A 24955-nucleotide genomic window follows, 5' to 3' on the forward strand; every position below is an offset into this window, starting at 1 on the left:
ACATGTGTTTGGGTGTGTGTGTGTGTGGGATGGGGGTGATGTGATTTCCAAACTGTCTCAGTGCTCAGAGTTTGTGGTTTTGCTGAGAAACTGAGGAATGAAAACACTGCAAAATATTGGGTTTACAGGTACTCCTCAACTTACGACAGTTCATTTAGTGCAGTGTTTGTCAACCTTGGTAGCTTGAAGATGGGTGGACTTCAACTCCCAGAATCCCCCAGCCAGCGCTGCTGGCTGGGGGATTCTGGGAGTTGAAGTCCACCCATCTTCAAGCTACCAAGGTTGACAAACACTGATTTAGTGATACTCATTCCAAGTTACACTAGCACTGAAAAAAGTGATTTATGACTGTTTTTCCCACTTATGACCACTGCAGCCTCCCTGGGGTCACGAAATCAAAATACAGATACTTGGCGACTGGCTCATATCTATGACGGTCGCAGTGGCCTGAGGTCACGTGATCCCCTTTTGCGACCTTCTGGCAAGCCAAGTCAATGGATTCACTTAACAACCTTGTTACTAACGTAACAACTGCAATGATTCACTTAACAATGGTGGCAAGAAAACTTGTAAAAGGGGGCCAAACTCACTTAACCACAGAAATTTTGGGATCCATTGTGGTCATAAGTCGAGGACTACCTGTATTCAATTTTTATCTTTAATCACGCCCTGTGGTGCTATTTTCCATGTTCAATTTTTTTTTGCTAAAACTCCCCTAAAATAAAATAAAAAATAGAGGAAAACAAGGTGGGAAAAGTTCGGGACTTCTCAATGCTTCCGCTAGTAACCACAACAATCACAACCACACAACTCCCTGCCGTTGACAAACCCAACCAGCCGATAAAGAGGAAAACCAGGTTTCCTAAAACTTTCTTCCTCATCCTCATCAGAAAATTGAAAAAAAAACACAAAATAAACTCCTGTTTGGCATGGAAATGAAAACCGGGAGCCAAACACAGTGAGTCTCTCACAAAGTCGGAGTTCGACACATCGACGCAACGCTGAGATGCTTAAGAGAAGGGGGGGGGTTTCCTACCTTTGGTAAGCGTTCGGGGTCTCCGGGGTGCCGGGGGATCACCTTCTGTAGGCGTTGAAACCCATAATCAATCGTTGGCTCGTTCAGGGCTACGCGTGGAAAGAAGGAAGCCATCAGATTTACAGCGTGCAAAGAACACATTAACAGAATAACAGAGTTGGAAGGGACCTTGGAGGTCATCTAGTCCAACCCCCCCACCCAAGCAGGAGACCTTACACCATTTCTGACAAATGACAATCCAATTTTTTCTTGAAAGTCTCAAGTGATGAAGCTCCCACAACTTCCAAAGGCAACTTCTGTTCCACCGGTTGATGGTTCTCACTGTCAGAAAATATTCTCCTTATTTCCAGGTTAAATCTCTCCTTGTTCAGTTTCCATCCATTATTGCTTGTCTGGCCTACAGAAAATAGCTTGACCCCCTTCCTCCTCTCTGGGGCAGCCCCTCAGATATTGGAAGATGCTCTCATGTCTCCCCTGGTCCTTCTCTTCACTAGACTAGCCAGGCCCAGTTCCTGCAACCGTTCATCGTATGTTTTATCCTCCAGTCCCCTCATCCTCTTGGTTGCTCTTCTCTGCACTCTTTCTAGAGTCTCCACATCTTTTTTATAGTGTGGGGACCAAAACTGGATGCAGGACTCTAGGTGTGGCCTTACTAAGGCTTTATAGAGTGGTATTAGTACCTCCCTTGATCTTGATTGCATCCCTCTGTTAATGCAGTTTAGGATTGCATTGGCTTTTTTGGCTGCTGGCTCATATTTAGCTGGTTGTCCACTAAGACTCCGAGATCCCTCTCACAGTCACTGCTATTAAGAAACCTGGTTTCACCCAGTCTGTATGTGTCCTTTTGGGTCTTTCTTGCCTAAGTGTAAGACTTGACTTTTCTCTACATTGAATTTCATTTTGTTAGATCAAGTAGTCTTCAAACATCAAGTAGTCTTCAAACTGTTCATTTAGTGACCTTTCCAAGTTACAAGGGCAGTGAAAAAAACGACTCAATGGCCGTTTCTCGCACAATGGTTGCCGCATTCCCGTGGGCACGGGATCAAAATCCAGACGCTTGGCAACTGACTTATATTTATGACGGTTGTAGTATCCCGGGATCGGGTGATCTCCTTTTGCGATCTTCTGACAAGCAACGTCAATAGAGTAACAGAACAGGAGCTGGAAGGGACTTTGGAGATCTTCTAGTCCAACCCCCGGCTCCGGTACGAAACTCTGTAGCATTCCAGACAAATGGTTGTCCAATCTCTTCTTAAAAACTTCCAGTGTTGGGGCACCTGCAACTTCTGGTGGCAAGTAGTTCCACTGGTTAATTGTTCTCCCTGTTGGGAAATTTCTCCTTCGTTCTAGGTTGCTTCTTTCCTTGAAGCCAGATTCACTTAACAACTGTGTGAATAACTTTAACAGGTGCAGGGATTCATTTAACAACTGTCTCGCTTAGCAACAGAAATTTTGGACTCACTAAATACACTGTATTTGTTGGAAGCAGGATTTGATGTTACCCGAACATGGTCGATGGAATTAACAATCTAGTTGAAAGACATTACAGAAGATACGATATGGAATACAAATTTAAAGTCATTTGAGGATTTTATTTACATATGGAAATATCTTTTAGTGATACGGGCAGAAGAATAAAGATATTAAATATATTATGTATGGTAGACCTGCAGGAAAGTGAGTGAAATAAAATTGATATGGTACAAGGAGATAGGTTAGGTTACTGATTGCTTTGTTTAGGAAAACGGATGTTATGTTTAGATATTAATATACTTAAAAGATTTGAATTAAGAGATATGGGGGGTGGAGGAAATGGGTAGATTATGAGTAGAATAAATGCCAAATTAGGATCTATTGTATAGTTTTATAGCCGAATGTTGTTTTGAAATGTATAGTATACGGGGGATATAATAATAATAATGTTAGAAAGAAATGTTTAGCACATAGGGGGTGGTGTAAAATGGTGGTAAAGCATTATATAATGTGATATCAATTTGGATTTCATCTTGGAGAAGCCATGGGGGGAGGGGAGGGTGAGGGGGGGGTTAGGGAGGGGGGGGAAAGGGGGAAAAATCTGTATTTGAAAAACTTTTTCAATTAAAAAAAAGAAATTTTGGGCTCAATTGTGGTTGTAAGTCAAGGACTACCTGTACTTTTCTCTATAGGCAGCACCAATCCTGTGCAAATGCACGAAATCCTTACAGTCACATCCTAAAAGGCTGGGATTTAGGGATTTGGGGCCTGAAGCCAAGACTCCTTAATTGACTCTAATTCTCTGTATGAAGTTAGGATGGTATTGACCTTTTTGGCAGTCGCAGCGTCCAGCTGGCTCAACCTCAACTGACCATGACTTTGGGCTTGCTGTGCACAGAGGCCATTTTCACAGCAACTGTCCGAAAGGGGTTGGCTGCAGTTTTCTGCTCTCATCTGTTGCTCTAGGATCTCCTTGTGGTCTCCAATCCGAATCTGAAGCCGTTCCAGCGCTGCTTAGCTGTTTGAGGTCAGCTACAAAAGTGACTTTAGACCAAAACACCAGGAGACGGTGAGTTCTAGTCCCACTTTAACCATGAAAGCTGGCTGGTTGACTTTGGGCCAATCACCAGGAGACGGTGAGTTCTAGTCCCGCCTTAGGCACAAAAGCCAGCTGGGTGACTTTGGGCTGATCACCAGGAGAAAGTGAGTTCTAGTTCAGCCTTAGGCAAGAAAGCCAAGTGGGGGACTTTGGGCCAATCACTAGCATGCAGTGAATTCTAGTTCTGGCTTAGGAACGAAACCCGGCTGGTGACTTTGGGCCACTCCCTCTTTCTCAGCCCAGCCTACCTCGCAGGGATGTTATTGTGGGGAAAATAGGAGGAAGTAGAAGGCATATTACATATTGTTACTTCCCTGGGTTATTGACAAAGATAATAAAGGCAGTAAATAAATAAGAATAAATAGCAAGCCCAGCGTATCAGGGACCCCTGCCCCCTTTACCTGGATCCCCTCCGACAAACAAACACAGCTTCCCTGAACCACCTCCTCCTCCTCCTCCTCCGTCATCCCTCCCCCCCACAAGCCCAGATTGGCATGTGCTTCGTTACTACCCTGGGATGAAGATGGATTGCTTGATTTAGTGTAAACATATGCTACCATTTCAGTTCTGGGCAGCCTCTCTGCGACCTTAATTGCTATTGATTTCCCGGGCTCCCTCTGCTGCCCCCCCCCGCAGACCCCTTTCCCAGGCCACAGCATGCAAGGTTAGCCATGCAACGGGAGGGAGGGAGGGGGCAACGCAGCCCTCCTGGCTGGGGTTATGTCCGGGAGGGCAGACAAAGATGGGGAGGGGAGGAGAGGATGCTTGGCAGAGCAATCCCATCTTATGATTACTTTGTTGTTTTGCATGTACACTGAGAGCTTCTGCACCGGAGACCAATTCCTTGTGTGTCTAATGACACTTGAGCAACAAACAATTCTGTTCTGTTCTCTATTCTGTTCTCTTCTCTTCCCTTCTTCTTCCCCCTGTTCCCCTTCTTCTTCTCTTTTCCTTCGCCCTCTTCCTTCCCCTTCCTCTCCTCTCCTCTCCCCTTCCCTTCCCTTCCCTATTTTCTATTCTATTCTATTCTATTCTATTCTATTCTATTCTATTCTATTCTATTCTATTCTATTCTATTCTATTCTATTCCTCTCCTCTCCTTTATTCCATTCCATCTTCTCTTCTCTTCTCCTTCCCCTTCTTCCTTCCTCTTCTCTTTTCTCTCCTCTCCTCTCCTCTCCTCTTCCCTTCCCTATATTCTATTCTATTCTATTCTATTCTATTCTATTCTATTCTATTCTATTCTATTCTATTCTATTCTATTCTATTCCTCTCCTTTATTCCATTCCATCTTCTCTTCTTCTTCCCCCTCTTCCTTCCTCTCTTCTCTTCTCTTCTCTTCTCTTCTCTTCTCTTCTCTTCTCTTCTCTTCTCTTCTCTTCTCTTCTCTTCTCTTCTCCTCTCCTCTCCTCTCCTCTCCTCTCCTCTCCTCTCTTCCTATTCCTATTCCTATTCCACATACAAACAAAAAATTCATGCAATCATAAGATACCAATAGGAGAAGGTGATACAAAAGATGAGAAGGGTAATAGTAATACAGCCCTACTACAGGGGTGACTATCCTTAGACATAAGACAAAGGTTTGGGAATTAGGTGTTCAGCAGAGTGATGGCACGAGGGGAAAAAAATCTGTCCCTGTGTCTGGTTGTTTCAGCATGCAGGGCCCTATAACGCCATCCTGAGGGTAGGAGTTGAAACAGTTGATGTCCAGGATGTGAGGGGTCTGTAAATATTTTCCCAGCCCTCTTTTTGACTCGTGCAATACACAGATCCTCAATGGAAGGCAGGTTGGTAGCCATTGCTTTTTCTGCCATTCTAATTATCCTTTGAAGTCTGTGTCTCTCTTGTTTGGTTGCTGTGCCAAATCAGTTACAGGAGCACAAAAAATAGGCAAACTTATCAAAATTCACCTCTTGAAATGCCTGATTGAGTGAAACTTCCACTGGTAAGTGCTAAAAACAGCATGAATTCTTTTTTCCCCACTTTTATCCCCAATGTCAACACCACCGCTATAATAATTCCACCCCCTCCCCAGTGGTGGGTTTCAATTTTTTTTACTACTGGTTCTGTGGGTGTGGCTTGGTGGGCGTGGCATGGCTTGGTGGGCATGGCAGAGGAAGGATACTGTAAAATCTCCATTCCCACCCCACTCCAGGGGAAGGTTACTGCAAAATCCCCATTCCCTCCTGATCAGCTGGGACTTGGGAGGCAGAGAATAGATGGGGGCGGGGCCAGTCAGAATTTTTACTACCGGTTTCCGAACTACTCAAAATTTCCTCTACCGGTTCTCCAGAACTGGTCAGAACCTGCTGAAACCCACCTCTGCCCCTCCTCCTGCAAACCAAGTTTCTAGTCCTTAAGAACACTGTTTGGCAGCACACGGGCGGCAGCCAATTGAAGAATAAACTGTCCACACGCCAGATTATTTTGTAATGGAAAGCTCAAAACTGCCCTAAAGGATGAAGTTTTCAGTTTGTCATAAAACTGCTGCTTTCCCTATCAACAAAATAACCTGAATTAAGCCAAACAAGCAAAAAAAAAAAAAGAGAGAGAGAGAGAGAGAAAGAGATGCAAATGAGCCTAATTTTGCACGCTTTTCTAATCTGCATCTGTCGGACTATATTTGCAATCGTTTCTCGGGCCCGGTTGTGGCATTGCGATTCCTTGCACACACCTCCGTTACTGTTACCTTGATGGCAGCACAGGGGGTCTCCCTCCCTCTCATATACAGGACGTCCTCGAGTTACGACCACAATGCAGCCCTGAGTTTCTCTTGCTAAGCAAGACAGCGGTCAAAGCGAATCCTGCTCCATTTTATGACCTTTCTTGCCACCGTTGTTAAATGAATCACTGGAGGGGTTAGTAACCTGGCTGTGAAGGGAATTGGGCTTCCCCGTTGACTTCGCTCGCGAGAGGGGATCACGTGAGCTTGGGATGCAGCAACGGTCGTAAATATGAGTCAGTGCCCAAGTGTCTGAAGTTTGATCATGTGACCATGGGGAGGGTGCAACGGTCGTAAGTGTGAAAAATGGTCATGTCACTTTTTTCAGTGCTGTTTTAACTTTGAATAGTCATTAAATGAATCTTCCTTCCTCCTCCTTCCTTCCTTCCTTCCACCTTCCTTTCTCCCTCCCCCCCTCCCTCTCCCACTTCTTCCTTCCTTCCTTCCTTCCTTCCTTCCTTCCTTCCTTCCTTCCTTCCTTCCTTCCACCTTCCTTCCTCCCTCCCCTCCCTCGCTCTCCCACTCCTTCCTTCCTTCCTTCCTTCCTTCCTTCCTTCCTTCCTTCCTTCCTTCCTTCCTCCCCTCCGTCCCTCTCCCACTTCTTCCTTCTTCCTTCCCTCCCTCCCTCTCTCTCTCCTTTCTTTTCTTTCTCTCTTTCTTGCCAGTCAGTGTGGGGGCATTTCCATTGCCTGCCTCAACTTTGTGGCCCAACCATCCCATGGCAGAAGCCGCGGACGCCTGTCTCTTACCCCTTATTTTCTCCTCCTGCCCTCCCTCCCTTGTGTCCAGCGCTTACCTGTGTAGACAAACCGCCCAGGTGCTCCTTTGCAAAACTGCTTCGACTTGTAGGACAGTGTCACCTCCACCACACCGGGGATGTGCCGGGGCGGCGTCTGGACCCGGATTGCATGAGGCGTGATCAGCTATTATGGGGAGAAGAGGATGGTCAGACGGGGAAGTTTTGTGCTAAGGGAAGGGGCAGCAGGACGCTGAGAAGCCATGAAGATTTTGAGGCTGGCAGTCCCTTCCTCCCCTTCCTCCTCCTCCTCCTGTGCATTGTTTCCCTTCTTTTCCTCTCCTTTCTTCTTCCCTCTCCTTCTCCTCCTCCTCCATCCTTTCTCTTCTTTTCCTCTCCTTTCTTCTTCCTTTTTCTTCTTCTTTTCCTGCATCTCTTCTCCCCTTCCTTTCCACTCTGCTCCTTCTCCTCTTCCACTGTCCTCCTCCTCCTCCTTTTCTTCCTCCCCTTCCTTTTCCTTCTCCTCCTCCTCCTGTATCCCTCCTCCTTCTTCTCTTCTTCCTCCTTCTCCTTCTCTCCCCCCCCTCCCCAGGTGAGGTTTATTGTCCCTTGCTTTTGGTCTCCCTTCTTCCTGCAATCTCCCTCCCAGCCACCCCCACCTGGGAAAGACTCCATGGACAAGTAGCCACAGCAGCAGCTCAGAGAAATTTCCTTTCAGGAAGTGGAGGGTCTTTTTGCCCACAAAAGGAGTGCCAATATACACCCCCACCCCCCCAATAAGGAAAGTGATGTGCCTTCGGCCTGAAAATGGGAATTATAGACGCCTTCCATTATGCTTTTTTCTTGGCACCCAGAAAAAGCCGCAGTTTCTGCACTGGCTGATTTTTGACCCCAGACCCAAAGCCGTTCTTTGCCTTTGGGTTTTACATTGCGGGTGGGTGGGCTTTGCGCCATTTCTGCCTGCGGTTAACTTGAGCTGGGTTGTTTCTGCAAACTCTCTTGGGAGCAAAAATATGAAGGCCAGTCCCCCCAAACATCGAGTTAGATCATGGATTTTGCTGGGACTCAAAAGGTTTTGCATTGGGGTTAGGTGGGAAGGGAAGGAAGGGAAAAAAAAAGAGGAGGGGAATCAGACATAAAATGATGGGATGATGGGAAGAGAGGGAGAGGGAGGGGAGAAAGGGGACAGAAAAGGAGAGAGGGGGGAGAGGAAAAGGAGGAGGGGAAGGGAGGGAAGGAGAATCAGACATAAAACGGTGGGATGGGATGGAAAGAGAAGGGGAGGGAGGGAGAGGGGCGGAAGAGGGAGGGGAAGAGGGAGGGGGAGGAGAGAGAGAGAGAAGAGAGGGTGGGGAGGGAAGGGAAAGAGTGGGAGGGGAGGGGAAGAGAAGGGAGGGGAGGGGAAGGGAAGGAGGTAAATGAAGGGAAGAGAAGGAGAAGGAAAGGGAAAGAGGCAGGCAGAGAGGAGGGAAAGGGAAGAGGAGAGGGGAGGGAAGGGGAAGGGAAAAGGGAAGAGAAGGAAAGGGAAAGAGGCAGGCAGAGAGGAGGGAAAGGGAAGGGAGGAGGGGAGGGAAGGGGAAGGGAAAAGGGAAGAGTAGGAGAAGGGAAGGGAAAGAGGCAGGCAAAGCAGAGAGGATGGAGAAAGGGAAGGGAAGGGGAAAATGGAGGGTAGTAAGAAGAAAGAAAGGGAAAGACAAAAGAGGAAGATAAAAATAAATCCAGAAATGGGGAGTGGGGAAAGCCGGCAGACTCACCTCACTCCAGACCAGCATGGTGCCGAAGACCACCTGAAGCCCGTCGAAGAAGTTGTCCCCGATGACAATCACGGTGGCCCCTCCCGTCGTCCAGCCTTCGCTGGGGCTGATGGCTTTGATGCAGGGCGTGGCTGCTTTACGAGGGGAAAGAGAGAAGAGGGAAGGATAAAGCATCAGGAATCCCCCACACAGACCAGGAGGGGAGGGAAGACCCTCAGAAAGAAGGGGAGGGGAAGGGAAGGGAAGGGAAGCAGGCCAAGGACGAGGGCACCAAAGAGACGCCCCCCTCCCCACAGCTCAAAGGGGACCCTCTTGGAAGGCTCCAAGAAACAGCAGCCGGATTCCGTTTTCCTCTCAGTTAAGATCCTAAAGCCAAGCCAACATATTGGCCAGCATTGGCTGGGAAAGAGGTAACACTAAACCAGGATTAGAGACACCTGGCTTCCATGCCTGGTGGATGTTCTTCTGCCTAATGATAGTCCTTGACTTACAACAGTTCATTTAGTGACCGTTACAACAGCATTGAAAAAAGTGACAGGATCGTTATTCACACTTACGATCGTTGCAGCTTCCCCATGGACACAGGGTTTATATTTCGATGTTCGGCAACTGACTTGTATTTATGACGGTCGCTGTGTCCCGGGGAGGGGGGGGGCTGGTCACGTGATCCCTTTTGCACCCTTCTGACAAGCAAAGTCAATGGGGAAGCCAGATTCACTTAACAACCGTGTGACTAACTTAACAATTGCAGTGATTCACTTAACAACCGTGGGAAGGAAGGTCGTAAACTGGAGCAAAGCTCGCTGAGGAAAAGTCTCACTTAGCAACATGAATCCCGGGCTCAATGGTGGTCGTAAATTGAGGACTACAGCCACAAAGCCGTGTTTCTCAACCTCAGGAAGTTGTGGCTGCCCCTTCATTGGAGGCTTTCAAGAAGAGATTGGGTAACCATTTGTCTGGAATAGTCTAGGGCAGTGTTTCTCAACCTTGGAAGCTTGAAGATGGGTGGACTTCAACTCCCAGAATCCCCCAGCCAGCGCTGCTGGCTGGGGGATTCTGGGAGTTGAAGTCCACCCATCTTCAAGCTACCAAGGTTGAGAAACACTGGTCTAGGGTTTCCTGCCTGAGCAGGAGGTTGGACTAGAAGACCTCCAAGGTCCCTTCAAACTCTGTTACTCTATTCTATTTCATTCCATTCCAAATTCTCCTCCTCCTCCTCCTCCTCCTCCTCCTCCTCCTCCTCCTCCTCCTCCTCCTCCTCCTCCTCCTCCTCTTCTTCTTCTTCTTATTATTATTATTAAAGGGAGTTTTGTGGTTGCTGGTGTGCAAAAGTGTATATAGGCAAGGGTACCTTCTGAAGGATCCAACCGACGTGCCCGGCGTCCATGCTTGGAATTGTTGTGGACAAACATGTTGTCGGACACGGCAAGGACATGGCCATCGACATTCACCGTCGTCGACACCACCACCTGCGGAAAGGGAAGCATCAAATGGACGGATACAAACAATCCGAAAGAGAGCTTGGAGGATGATCGGGATAGAACCAAACACAGCAACGTTAGAAATTTAGCTGTTTAAAAAAATCGTCCTTCGGTTGTTCGGGTAGTGGGCTGCTGTCGTTTTAACACAATTTAACTTTTATGATTAAAGAAGTAGGAAGAGAGGCTTAGTAAGAAAAGAATTACTTCCAGAGGATACAATGTAAAAGAAAGAAAGAAACTAAAAAAAAAAAAAAAAAAAAAAACCCAAATCTGACTGTCCATCTCTCTCTATCCTCTTTCTATTATCTCTCTCTCTTCTCTTCTCTCTATCATCTCTCTCTCTCTCTCTCTCTCTGAGATTTATCTATCATATCTATCATCTGTCTGTATATTGCTCCCCTCTCCCTATCCTATCCTGTCCTGTCCTTGTCTGTCTGTGTCTCTGTCTGTCTACCTTCTTACCTACCTACCTACCAATCATTATTATGGTTCATTACACACTCAGCCAGATATTCAGATCTATCTATCATCTTTTATCTATTCTATTATCTATCATCTACCTATCATTATCATCAGCTATTGTCTATCTGTCTGTCTGTCTATCTGTCTATCTATCTATCTATCTATCTATCTATCTATCTATCTATCTATCTGTTATCTATCTATCTATCTATCTATCTATCTATCTATCTATCTGCTATCTATCTATCTATCTATCTATCTATCTGCTATCTATCTATCTGCTATCTATCTATCTATCTATCTATCTATCTATCTATCTATCTATCTATCTATCTATCTCTGCTATCTATCTATCTATCTATCTATCTATCTATCTATCTATCTATCTATCTATCTATCTATCTGCTATCTATCTATCTATCTAATTATCTATCTATGTCTATCTATCTATCTATCTATCTATCTATCTATCTATCTATCTACCTACCTACCTACCTACCTATCTGCTATCTATCTATCTATCTATCTATCTATCTATCTATCTATCTATCTATGTATCTAATTATCTATCTATCTATGTATCATCTATCTATCTATCTATCTATCTATCTATCTATCTGCTATCTATCTATCTATCTATCTATCTATCTATCTATCTATCTATCTATCTATCTATCTTCCACCTCCCTGCAGAATATTGATCTTGCCTAAAAGGCAACTGTTTGCTATCCAGATGGGTGAGACTACAATACTCATTGCCGAAAACACCAAGTTGGGGAGGGCACAACTGGCGAATCCTCCACCTTCCCGGTGCTCACTACCAGAGGTGGGTTTCAGCAGGTTCTGACCAGTTCTGGAGAACTGGTAGCGGAAATTTTGAGTAGTTCGGAGAATCGGTAAATACCACCTTTGACTGGCCCCGCCCCCATCAGCTTCCCGAGTCCCAGCTGATTGGGAAGAAATGAGGATTTTGCAGTAACCTTCCCCTGCAGTGGGGAGGGAATGGAGATTTCACAGTATCCTTCCCCTGCTACGCCCACCAAGCCGGTAGCCACAGAACCGGTAGTAAAAAATTTTGAATCCCACCAGTGCAACTCACAAATGGAAAGCAAGATCATTTGAGGATGAAAAAAGTTGCATTCCCCGCACCCCCAAACCTTTTTTGTCTTGCGTTGGCCATTGGCCAGAAACCTAAAAGGGGCCGAGAAGAGCTGTGTAAAATCAGAGGCCTATGGTCTAGGACTCTTCAGGTATCCCCCAGCCCTGACTAGCTAGTAGCTTCATCAGTTCGCTTGCATAAGGATATGGTAATTGTGACATTTTTACATGATTAACAACCGTGCCAATTTGCATAGCATTGGTGCCAGGCGGCCGGAGGTTGCTAGAGCAAACACACCCATCTTGATGAGCAAACCTGAGCCACATTGGTCCAGGAAGGAAGAAGTCCAGGAAGAAGAAAAGCCAGAGTCCTTCAAAGCTGCTGGACCTTCAAAGGGCTGTCTGGCCAAATATTTTAGATCTCCCTGTTGTTTGCATCGGCCATCTGGATTACAGATGGGGTACGGGTGGGGTATTCGTTTACTTCACTTCACTTTACTTAAACAATACACCCAATCAAGGAACTGCCAAACAAGCGAACACGAAACAGTCCAGCCAAAGAATCTCCAAGATGGTTCAACTCCCTTCTAGCAAACCCCACTCCCTTCTAGTACTGATGATGTTACCTAGTGGGGTCATGAAACGTCTGCAAGGAAACCACCAGGAACCCACAGTCTTCCTCCTCCCTCCTCCTCTCCTCCTCCTCCTCCTCCTCCCAATCGCCACTCCCTTCTAGCACTGATTAAGTTATCTAGTTGGGTCATGAAATGTCTGCAGGAAAACCCCCAAGGTCAGAAAGCATCAAGGACCCTACAGTCCTCCTCCTCCCCCTCTTCTTCTCTTCACACCCTACTCCTCTCTAGCACTGATTAAGTTATCTAGTTGGGTCATGAAACGTCTGCAAGGAAACAAGCAAGCTCAAAGAGCACCAAGGACCCCACAGTTCTCCTTCCTCCTCTCCTCCTCCTCCTCCTCCTCTTCCTCCTCCTCCTCCCAATCCTCACTCCCAAGACAAATTCCTACTGTGTCCAATCACACTTGGCCAATAAAAAATCCTATCCTATCCTATCCTATCCTATCCTATCCTATCCTATCCTATCCTATCCTATCCCATCCCATCCCATCCCATCCCATCCCATCCCATCCCATCCCATCCTATCCTATTCTTTTCTAGCACTGATGATGCTATCTAGTTGGGTCATGAAACATCTGCAAGAAAGCAAGCAGGCAAGCTCAGAGAGTACTAAAGCTCCCATTTTCCATGGTGAACCCAGATACATTGATCTCCTCCATAGCTCCCCCCCCCAACCTATGGGCCGCCCTCTTCCTTGAAGTGAGATGCATCCCATTTTGTGCAGAACCTCAGGGCTCCAGGAGGCCCAACCGGACTAGAGGAGCAAATGCTACGAAGGAAGGTGTCTTCTTTTTGAAAAGGGGGTCTCCAGGGAAGGGCTGGGGAGAAGAAAGAGGAATGTCGGCCTCGTACAAGAGAGAACCTCACCTGGAACCGGCGCATATCTCGTGGATTGCCGGCATTCTTCAAGCAGTTCTGGTTGCATTTGAGGAAGAACTTGAGAAAAAATCTAGAAATAGAAAAAAGGAACACCAATTGCTTTCAGGAGTCCTTATAAGAGTTTGACCATTGGCTTCCTTGCATCTGACAAAGGATCTCAGTATTTTATTTTATTTTTTATTTTAATTTGATTTATATGCCGCCCTTCTCCGGAGACTCAGGGCGGCTTACAATGCGTTAAGCAATAGCCTTCATACTTTTGTATATTTATACAAAGTCAGCTTATTGCCCCCACAAACTGGGTCCTCATTTCACCTACCTTAGAAAGGATGGAAGGCTGAGTCAACCTTGAGCCTTGGAGAGATTCGAACCAGCAGAAATTCCTTCCTTCCTTCCTTCCTTCCTTCCTTCCTTCCTTCCTTCCTTCCTTCCTTCCTTCCTTCCTGTCTTCCATCCTTCCTTCTTTCCTCACATCCGTCTTATTTTCCTTCCTTCCTATCTTTCTCCTTCTTTCCTCACCTCCTTCTCATTTTCCTTCCTTCCTTCCTCCCTCCTTCTTGTTCTCTTTTCCCTTCTTCCCTTCTTTCTTCTTTCCTCACCTCCTTCTCATTTTCCTCCCTCCGCTCCCTCCCTCTTTTCCTTCTTTCATACCTCCTTTCTACACCTCCCTCTCCTTCCTCCCTTCCTCCCCCTTTCCTTCCTTCCTTCCTTCCTTCCATCCCTCCTTCTTCTCTCACATCCTTCTCATTTTCCTTCCTTCCTTCCTTCCTTCCTTCCTCCTTCTTGTTCTCCTTTTCCCTTCTTCCCTTCTTTCTTCCTTCCTCACCGCCTTCTCATTTTCCTCCCTCCGCTCCCTCCCTCTTTTCCTTCTTTCATACCTCCTTTCTACACCTCCCTCTCCTTCCTCCCTTCCTCCCCCTTTCCTTCCTTCCTTCCTTCCTTCCTTCCTTCCTTCCTTCCTTCCTTCCTTCCTTCCTGTCTTCCATCCCTCCTTCTTTCCTCACATCCTTCTCATTTTCCTTCCTTTCTTCCTCCCTCCTTCTTGCTCTCCTTTTCCCTTCTTCCTTTTTCTTCTTTCCTCACCTTCTCATTTTCCTCCCTCCCTCCCTCCGCTCCCTCCCTCTTTTCCTTCTTCCATCCTTCCTTTCTTCACCTCCCTTTCCTTCCTTCCTCCCCCCTTTTCTTCCTTCCTTCCTGCCTCCCTCCCCCACTCCGTCTCTCTTTCCTTCCTTTGTCCCTCTTTTCCTTCTTCCATCCCTCCTTTCCTCACCTCCCTCTCCTTCCTTCCTCCCTCCCTCCCTCCCCGTGATTTATCTGCAATTTCCCAACTAGATAGAGCAGACTGCTGGGAATTCCTACTTCCTGTCCTCCACAGGGAGAACATCCACATAAGCTCTCGTCAAACCAATAACCATGCAAATCTATGGCTGTACCCTCGTTGAATCTCCCAACTTGTTGCCAAACAGGAAGCTGAAGATAAAAAGACGGCGATCATATCAGGAATGGCATATATAGAACCTAATGTTCCAAGACACACAATAACTGGAGAACTGATTTAGCTGGCTGATTTCAGCTGAATTAAGCTTGCCCGACATAGTATTTCAAAAAATTGTCCCTCGTTTAGGATTAAAATATGGTGCTTCTTTTCAAGTGTGTAACAAACATGGTTTGTTCCATTTGGTGATGATGCACAATAACTACAGAAAGCAGTTTTAATGACAAGCAACATTAAATCCCCCTAATTTCAAAGCCGTTTAGTTAGGGCTAATTTGTGCTAAAAGCTACCAGTGAATTCTAGGAACAACTTCCTTAGAAAACTGCTTATGACTTATTAAATTAATATATCTATTAAGCCGTCACCCTGTTTCTTTCCTAATGTAAGCCACACAAATACCTTTAAAATCTTCAGAATTAGGTTAGTTACAGGTAGTCCTCAAGTTATGACTACCACTGAGCCCAAAATTTATGTTGCTGAGTGAGACATTTCTTAAGAGAGTGTCGCTTCATTTTATGACCTGTCTTGCCTCAGTTGTTAAGCGAATCGTCACAGGTGTTAAGTTAGTCACACGGTTGTTAAGTGAATCTGGCTTCCCCGTTGCCTTGGCTGGTCATAAGGTCACAAAAGGGGATCAGGTGACCCTGGGACACGGGGACCGTCATAGATCTGAGCCAGTTGCCAAGCGTCTGAATTTGATCATGTGGCCATGCGGATGTTCCAATGGTCGTAAGTGTGAAATATCAGCCATATCGGTGGGCATGTGAGCTCAGCTTCGGCACGCATGTGTGCACCAGTCAGCTGATTTTCGGGCCTTCTGGGCCCACCAGAAGTTGGGAAACAGGCTATTTCCGGCCTCCGGAGGGCCTCTGGGGAAGGCTCATTTTCGCCCTCCCCAGGCTCCTAGAAAGGCTCTGGAGCATGGGGAGAGCGAAAAAACGGGCCTTTTGGTCCCACCGGAAGTCAGCAAACAGGCCGTTTCCGGCCTCCGGAGGGCCTCCGGGGGAGTGGGAAAGGTCGTTTTCACCCTCCCCAGGCTCCTAGAAAGCTTCTGGAGCCTGGGGAGGGTGAAAAATGGGACTACTGGGCCCATCGTGCCATCACGTGCCAATAGTGGGGGGAGCGTGGAGGTATCACACGCGCATGCGCGGGGGGCACAAAGAATTATGTGTGTGGGCATGCGTGCGCGCAACCCCCCCCATGCACCCCCTGCTTTTGGCACGCGGTGGCAAAAAGATTATCCGTCACTTGCCTAGGATCTCCTGCTTGAGCAGAGGGTTGGACTAGAGGACCTCCAGGGTCCCTTCCAGCTCTATTCTGATTGAAGGGCTACAGGGCTTCGAGTGGCAAGAATTAAGGGGGAAGGAAAACGCAGGGGAGGGGGGTTATTCCCAAATTGAGTTCATGAGAATTAGAATTGTGAACTAGACTAAAAGTGCTTTTGCTGATGACCGCTGACCGTCTCTCTGCCCCAAAATTAAAATCCTGCCGTGGCAGGTTCTTCGCTTTTCTCCTTCTCCATCCTGGTGTGGTCCCTTTAAGGCAGCTCAGAAATGCATCCTTGTTTGTCTAAAAGGGTATTGATTGGAAACTGATCCCTGGCTGCCTCGCAGGCAGCTAATGGGTCCCATTCCAGCAGAGAATGATCAATCAGGAATAGGAACTCGGGAGATAGCTGAGCCTGCAGGGAGGGTAGGAAAGGGAGAGAGGCCCAAAGCACCCGAAGGCCGGACAAGAAGCAACAGATGGAAACTAATCAAGGAGAGAAGCAGCCTGGAATTAAGGAGAAAATTCCTAACAAGGAGGACAATTAACCAGTGGAACAGCTTGCCACTGGAAGTTGTGGATGCTCCATCACTGGAGGTTTTTAAGAAGAGATTGGACAATCATTTGTCTGAAATGGTATAAAGTCCCCTTCTTGGGCATGGGGTTGGACTAGAAGACCTCCAAGGTCCCTTCCAGCACAGGGAGCATGGGATTAAAAGCCCACGCTGGAAAATCTCAAAGATAGGTCAACTTTGCGCCTTCTCTGACATGCTTGAATCAAGCAGATGACTTGAATCAAGGTCACGTGAAGTGTTAATGTCACTTGATAAGGCCTTGGTAATATTCCACACTTGGAAAACTGCATCCAGTTTTGGTCGCCACATCACAAAACAGATGTGGAGACTCTAGAAAGAGTGCAGAGAAGAGCAACGAAGATGATTAGGGGACTGGAGGCTAAAACATATGAAGAAAAGTTGCAGGAATTGGGTAGGGTCTAGTCTAACGATGAGAAGGACTAGGGGTGACATGATATCAGAGTTTCAATATTTGAGGGGCTGCCCTAAAGAAGAGGGGATCAACCTCTATTCTACAAAGCACCTGAAGGCAGGAGAAGAAGCAACGGATGGAAACTAATCAAGGAGAGAAGCAACCTGGAATTAAGGAGAAAATTCCTAACAAGGAGGACAATTAACCAGTGGAACAGCTTGCCACCAGAAGTTGTGGGTGCTCCATCAGTGGAGGTCTTCAAGAAGAGATTGGACAGCCATTTGTAGGGTAAAGATGTCCAAACTTGGGAACTTTAAGACTTGTGAACATCAAGGCTATGTTGGCTGGGGAATTCTGGGAGTTGAAGCCCACAAGGTCTTAATGTTCCAAGGTTGGATAACCCTGGTATAAGGTCTCCTGCTCAAGCAGGGGGTTGGACTAGAAGATCTCCAAGGTCCCTTCCAACTCTGATATTCTGCTCTTTTGTTATTCTGCTTCAAAATAGCAAACTGATCCAAGAGAAAAGAAACTGGGATGGCAGGAATGTCTTACAGGGAGAAGAAGCGGCTTTCGGCTTGATGGACCAATAATCTGTGAGGTTGAAGTTCCTTCTGCCTCAGGCTCCAAAAAAAGAAGGATAAATGTGGGTCTTGGACCCAGGAAGTCAGAGGCGGAGACAAAGCTGCCATGAAAAGGGATGGGAGGATGCTCTCTTCCCCTGCCTACAGCATTCGAAGCTGATGAAATATTTAGCCTGCTTGTGCAGGGACCTATAATTGTCATCCTAGCATCAATAATTAACAGGTAGCAGGCCAGGGCTGGCTGCAGGAGGAGAGAGGCAGAAACAGAGAGAAGTGGGAAGATGGCTCAACCTCCACAAAGGTCCCCGAAAAGGCCAAAAGCCCACAATCAGCTGATAGAAGAGAATATTTGTAGCTCTCAGTTGAACTGTGGACGAGTCTGAGCTTGGTGGTTTTCCTGCAGGCGTTTCATGACCCAACTAGGGAACGTCATCAGTGCTAGAAAGGAGGGGAGTTTGTAGAGAGGAGGAGGAGGAGGAGGAGGAGGAGGAGGAGGAGGAGGAGGAGGAGGAGGAGGAGGAGGAGGAGGAGGAGGAGGAGGATAGGGTTCTTGTGTGCTCTGAGCTTGGTGGCTTTCTTGAAGATGTTTCATGAGTCAACTAGGGAATATCATCAGTGCTAGAAAGGAGGGGAGTTTGCAGAGAGGAGGAGGAGGACGGTGAGGTCCTTGGTGCTCTCTGAGGTTGCACCACCCCCTTCCTTCTACCAAAGCATTGATGATGTGACCTAGTTGGGTCATGAAATGTCTGCAAGAAAACCACCAAGCTCAGAGAGCACCAAGGACCCCACAGTCCTCCTCCTCCTCCTCCTCCTCCTCCTCCTCCTCCTCCTCCTCCTCCTCCTCCTCCTCCTCCTCCTCCTCCTCCTCCTCCTCCTCCTCCTCCTCCTCCCTATAACCTCCCTCTCTCCTACACAGATTATGTTCCCTAGTTGGGCCATGAAACATCAGCAAGAAGACCACCAAGCTCAGAGAACACCAAAGTCCCCACAGTTCAACCCTGAGCTACAAATATTCTCTTCTATCGATAAAGCAGATGAAATTTGTATAAAACTTTCAGATTTGGTGACGTAAACTGTGAGAATTCCCTAGTCAGCATGGGTGGATTTCAACTCCCAGAATTCCTGGAGGTTGCCGAGGGTTGAGAAACGCCGGTCTCAACATTTCTCTTCTTGAGGAGCCCTGGGTTCAACGCCATCTCCTCCCTCGGGTCCAGAACCCACTTCTAGAAAGGACTGGTCTCCCCTTTTTTGAGACCCATTCCACCCCAGTGAAGAAAAGCAGAGGGGGAAACTGCCTAGGTTTAGCCATGGATGAAACAGAAGAGTGGTAGAAAAAATAATGGTAGAGGTATCCCAAGGCTCTGTCTTAGGCCCAGTGCTCTTCAACATGTTCATCAATGACTTGGACGAGGGGATAGATGGGGAACTCATCAAATTTGCAGACGACACCAAGCTGGCAGGAATAGCCAACACTCCAGAAGATAAGCTGAAGCTACAGAAGGATTTTGACAGACTTGAAACATTGGTCGCTATCTAACAAAATGAAATTCAATGTGGAAAAAAGTCAGGTTCTACATTTAGGCAGGAAAAATAAAATGCCCAGGTACAGTATAGATGGTACCTCGCTCAATAGTAGTAACTGTGAGAGGGATCTCGGAGTCCTAGTGGACAACCATTTAGATATGAGCCAGCCGTGTGCAGCAGCTGCCAAAAAAGCCAACGCATTTCTAGGCTGCATAAACAGAGGGACAGAATCAAGATCACGAGAAGTGTTAATTCCACTTTATAATGCCCTGGTAAGGCCACACTTGGAATATGGCATCCAGTTTTGGTGGCCACGATATAAAAAAGATGTTGAGACTTTGGAAAAAATGCAGAGAAGCGCAACAAAGATTATTAGGGAGCTGGAGGCTAAAACATATGAAGAACGGTTGCAGGAACTGGGTATGTCTAGTTTAATGAAAAGAAGGACTAGGGGAGACATGATAACAGTCTTCCAATATTTGAGGGGCTGCCCCAAAGAAGAGGAGATCAAGCTATTCTCCAAAGCACTTGAAGGCAGGACAACAAGCAAAGGATGGAAACTAATCAAGGAGAGAAGCAACCTAGAACTAAGCAGAAATTTGCTGACAGTGAGAACAATCAATTAGTGGAATATCTTGCCTTCAGAAGTTGTGGGTGCACCATTACTGGAGTATTTAAGAAGAGATGGGATAGCCGTTTGTCTAAAATGGTCTAGGGCTTCCTGCCTGAGCAGGACTAGGGGCTGGACTAGAAGACCTCCAAGGTCCCTTCCAACTCTGTTAAACGTCTAGGGGGTTCATCGTAGAAGCAAACGATTTCCAAGGAAATTTTGGTTGAGACTAGCGGTTGGGTAGGGTTCCTGAGGTCTTTGCAGGTGGTAATCAAGAGAGGGAAGGCACAGAGGACGGAAGAAGAAAAAAAATCATAAATTTTGGAGAGGGTGGGAAGGAATAAGTGGGAAGCAGCCCTCCCCGTCGCAAGATTGACAGCGAATTGGTAATTTTACACATACACCAATGCAACACCCTGCCCTCCTCTCTAGGTTACCTCTACCTCCGCATGAAAGAGAAGGAAATAAGAATAAACACATGTCCGACTTGCTCACCTTCTTAAGTAGCAGTGGTGCATAGAAACCCAGGGAGTTAAAAATAAAGACAATGTGCATACATTAGCATGCCTAATGTGCAGCGCTCCCCATTTAACATGCAAATTCCCAGCGACGCTGCCGAACACCTTCTGTTCCGAGCGCATAAATTTGAATTCGCAATTAGAATAATCTTGTATAATTAATGAAAAGCGTCAATTTTAGCTCCTAAGTAATTTGATTAACATGTTGATAGGGCACTTACCATGCTCTCTAAACCAGAGGGTCTGGCCGCTGTTGGAGGAGAGAGGAACGAGGGGATGAGAGAAGGAGACAGAGAAAGAGAGAAGGGGAGCTGAAGGAGGAGGGAGGGAGAGGGAGGGAGGACGCCCCCCCCTCCACTCCCCAACAGTGTCAGATGCGAGGGAAGGGTTACATGGCTAGAGAAGAGGAAGTGGGCAGACGGACTTGGAAGCCAGAAAAAGAGAAATAGGACAACTTTCGAACTTTCCAAGAGGGAGTCGAGGCCAGCCAATTCAGGTTAGGATTATTTTTTTTTTAATTTGATTTATATGCCGCCTTTCTCCGGAGACTCAGGGCGGCTTACAACGTGCTCAGCAATAGCCTTCATCCTTTTGTATATTTTATACAAAGTCAGCTTATTGCCCCCACAAACTGGGTCCTCAATTTACCTACCTTAGAAAGGATGGAAGGCTGAGTCGACCTTGAGCCTGGCGAGCTTCGAACCTGCAGTAATTGCAGGCAGCTGGTCTTAATAACAGGGTGCTTTAGACCACTGTATTACCAAGGCTCTTGGTAGAGGATTTGAACTGAGACCTGGTCAAATACAGGTAATCCTCGACTTACGACCACAATTGAGCCCAACATTTCCATTGCTAAGCGAGACACTTGAATTTTGTCCTATTTTACATCCTTTCTGGCCTCAGTTGTTAAGTGAATCACTGCAGTTGTTAGGTTAGTGACATGGTTGTTAAGCGAATCCGGCTTCCCCATTGACATGGCTCGTCAAAAGGTCACAATAGGGGATCATGTGACCCCAGGACACTGCAACTGTCATAAATACGAGTCAGTTGAGTCAAGCGTCTGGATTTTGATCACGTGACCACGGAGAGGCTGCAATGATTGAATGCTGAGCACATTGTAAGCCACCCTGAGTCTTCGGAGAAGGGCGGCATATAAATCAAATTAAAAAAAAAAAATGGCCGTAAGTGTGAAAAACGGTCCTGGGTCACTTTTTTTCAGTACTGTTGCAACTTTGAACGGTCACTAAACAAACTGCTATAAGTCGAGGACTATCTGTACTAGAAAATGGCCAGCATGCTAATTTGAGAGACTCCCACAGGAGTTCTGGCAATTATCTTCTCATTGCTCTTAGCCAAATGCCACCCATCTTTGCAAGAAGGGTGAAAGCCGTAGCCATTTGGGGTTGCAAAAGGGTTGGGGGTGGGTGGGAGGGTGAAGGATAGGGGACATGGGGCCCTGAATGCCTCTGGATGTCCTGCCGGGCATTTGCGGAAGGACAGCGTCAGGTATTAACAACCAGATTCCCATGTGAAGATTTTAAACTAGCTACTTCATTGTGCATGCCTATTTTACAGGAATCTTCCCAGACTGACAATTTCGTGCCAGACTAAATAAGGTCTAATGGAATTCAAAGGGGTCAGACTTCGCCTTTTATGCCCACCTAGAGATTCCAGACAGGTTCCCTACTTGACTCCTCCACTTGGCTGGTCCAGTACAGGAAGTCTTCGTCTTATAACAAACAGTTCATTTAGTGATTGTTCGAAGTTACAGCGGCGTTGAAAAAAGGGACACGGCTATTTTTCACACTTATGACTATTGCAACATACTTGGTCCTGCGATCGAAATTCAGCTCATATTTATGACGGTTACAATATCCCAGGGTCTTATAATCCCCTTCTGCGACCTTCTGACAAGCAGAGTCAATGGGGAAGCCAGGTTCGCTTAACAACCGTGTTCCTAACCTAACAACGGCAGCGATTCACTGAACAACTGTGGCAAGAAAGGTTGTAAAGTGGGGGGAAATTCACTTAACCACTGTCTCGCTTAGCAACAGAAATTTTGGGTTGGATTGTGGTCGCAAGTCAAGGACTACGGTATTCTTAACCATTGGAGGTTTTGCATTCTCAGAGAAAGGCTGCATCTGGAGGGGTAGGTCCCATGTGTGGGTGTGCGCACACACGTAAGCGTGCACAGCGGAAGGGAGGGCAAAAGCCCAATCCCCTGTTCCTCCTCCTGTTGCATCTTTGATGCCTTCCTGTCGGATATCCTCAGTTTTGGGGGGAATCTGGATTGTGCCCCGAGATCTGCAAAGCAGCATGTGGGATGTAGGTTTGTGCTGCAAAGCCCTGGTTTGTCCTGACCCAGCTCCAGGATTTGCAAAGCTGACACCAACAAACTTGCTGGAATTTAATCTGAAGGTAGCCGGATTTTTTTTTGTCCTGCGCTGTTGTGATACGCCGGCAGCCTGCGGAGCTGGCAGCGAAATCAGACAGTGAGGAGGCTGGGGAGGACCATGGGCCAGTCCTGGAGCCTGGGGAAGGCTCGGACGAGGGCTCTGCGTCGGAGGCAGAGAAAGGGCCATCTGGGTGGTATGTGCTGCCTCCGGAGCCTCCAGAGTCGGACCTCAGCGAGGCAGAGGAAAGGGGGAGCCTGTTCCCAGTGCGCTCATGCACAGAGATGCCAGAAGGCAAGAACAGCTAAAACAAAAGGGACGACTCAGGAGTAAGGCTTGGAGATGATTGGCCCTTCCCATAAGCCTTAAAAGAGGAGCAAAGGCACGTGGGCCTTTGCAGGAAGCAACATTGTTAATTCTCTTCAGTTTAAAGCCTGAAGCTCTGTTTGATTCTGGACTCTGTGTGGCTTTGCCAATTAGGTTTTTGGGCAGTGTGTCAAGGGAGATAAAGGTGGGTGATTATCGGCCTTATCCTGAAGGACTCTTTACAACTATTTGGGACTCATCTGTGAATGAACAGAATTCCCAGCTGTTGCAATAAAAGAGATTTTTGGGACTACTCCTGTGTTTTACTGACCCAGGAAGCCTAGGTCAGAATATGTGCCCGAGGAACAACAAGCAAACGAGAGCCGATGGTAGGAAAGGCTGAAAGATCAGCAGGGACAAAGGCGAGACAGCCTCTAATAGCTTTGATTCTTCTGCTTCTAATCTCCCCGCCGGCTTGTCAATCCTTATTATTCTCCTTCGGCGGCCGGAGGCCTCCGCAGTGGGACTGAGTGACAGGCGGGTCTGCCCAGCTATGGGGCCTCCTCGCGCAGCGCCCGATGTTATCGGGAGCGGACAAAGGCTGGGGAAATGTCAGTGTGTTATCAAGACCCCCCAACTGCCACTGGGATATGCCGGGACAGGAGGGCCCCTGTCATTCCCTTGGTGTTTTGTCTGGGAGAGGGAGAAAGTGACTTGCATGAGTGCTTGCACACACACAGACACACAAGCAGAGAAGGTGACAATAGGAGAAGCGTCCTGGTTTCTGAGTGAAGGGAGCAGATGACTTGTCCAAGGGACCAGAAGATCTCCAGGCAAACCAAAAATTAACTAAACTTTGCGAGGATCGTGTAACACCTCCTTTTCTTTCCATAGTCCCCCAGATTTGGGTTGGGCTGGGCTGCCTTTTCTGCCCCTATCTACCCCCAAATCTTCCTCCACCAGCTTCTGCTGGGTCTTAAGATACATCAGCCTTGCAAACCAAAGACATTTCCCTTGTCTCCCAGTACACAATAGGTAGAATTGCGGAGCTGGGAGGCACCACAAGTCACAGTGTGCACTGCAGCTGTCAAAAGAGCCAACACAGTCCTAGGCTGCATTAACAAAGGGATGGAATCAAGATCCTGTGAAGTGTTAATACCACTTTATAATGTCTTGGTAAGGCGACACTTGGAATACTGCATCCAGTTTTGGTTGCCATGATGTAAAAAATACGTTGAGACTCTAGAAAGAATTCAGAGATGAGCAACAAAGAGGATTAGGGGGCTGGAGGATAAAACATACAAAGAACGGTTGCAGAAATAGAGTAGAGTAGAGTAGAGTAGAGTAGAGTAGAGTAGAGTAGAGTAGAGTAGAGTAGAGTAGAGTAGAGTAGAATAGAATAGAATAGAATAGAATAGAATAGAATAGAATAGAATAGAATAGAATAGAATAGAATAGAATAGAATTTTTTATTGGCCACACAAGGAATTTGTCTTGGTGCAAACGCTCTCAGTGTACATAAAAGAAAAGATATGTTCATCAAGAATCATAAGGTACAGCACTTAAGGAATTGGGTATGTTTACGTTAACAAAGAGAAGGACTAGGGGGGACATGATAGCAGTCTTCCAATATCTCAGGGGTTGCCCCAAAGAAGAGGGAGTCAAACTATTCTCCAAAGCATTTGAGGGCAGGACAAGAAGCAACGGATGGAAACCAATCAAGGAGAGAAGCAATCTAGAGCTAAGGAGAAATTTCCTGACAGTGAATACAATTAATCAGTGGAACAACTTGCCTTCAGAAGTTGTGGGTGCTCCATTACTGGAGATTTTTAAGGTTTTTAAGAAGAGATTGGACAACCATTTGTCTGAAATGGTATAGGGTCTCCTGCTTAAGGTGGGGG

General features: G+C 46.8%; 1 protein-coding gene across 1 annotated transcript in view; it reads right to left on the reverse strand.

Moving 5' to 3' along the window:
- Positions 1 to 24955, reverse strand: part of LOC139320634 (transcription factor COE1-like) — a 78799-nt gene that overhangs the window by 20487 nt on the left and 33357 nt on the right. The window contains exons 8-12 of the mRNA XM_070949031.1: positions 13363 to 13444; positions 10172 to 10289; positions 8821 to 8954; positions 7127 to 7253; positions 1037 to 1125 (exon numbers count right to left, since the gene is read on the reverse strand). Coding sequence (XP_070805132.1) covers positions 1037 to 1125; positions 7127 to 7253; positions 8821 to 8954; positions 10172 to 10289; positions 13363 to 13444 — 550 coding nt within the window. The remainder of the gene's footprint in view (positions 1 to 1036; positions 1126 to 7126; positions 7254 to 8820; positions 8955 to 10171; positions 10290 to 13362; positions 13445 to 24955) is intronic.

Source organism: Pituophis catenifer, unplaced genomic scaffold (assembly GCF_029215685.1).
Source record: "Pituophis catenifer annectens isolate HBS135680 unplaced genomic scaffold, rPitCat1.0.hap2 SCAF_8, whole genome shotgun sequence".
In the NCBI taxonomy this organism is placed as follows: Eukaryota; Metazoa; Chordata; class Lepidosauria; order Squamata; family Colubridae; genus Pituophis; species Pituophis catenifer.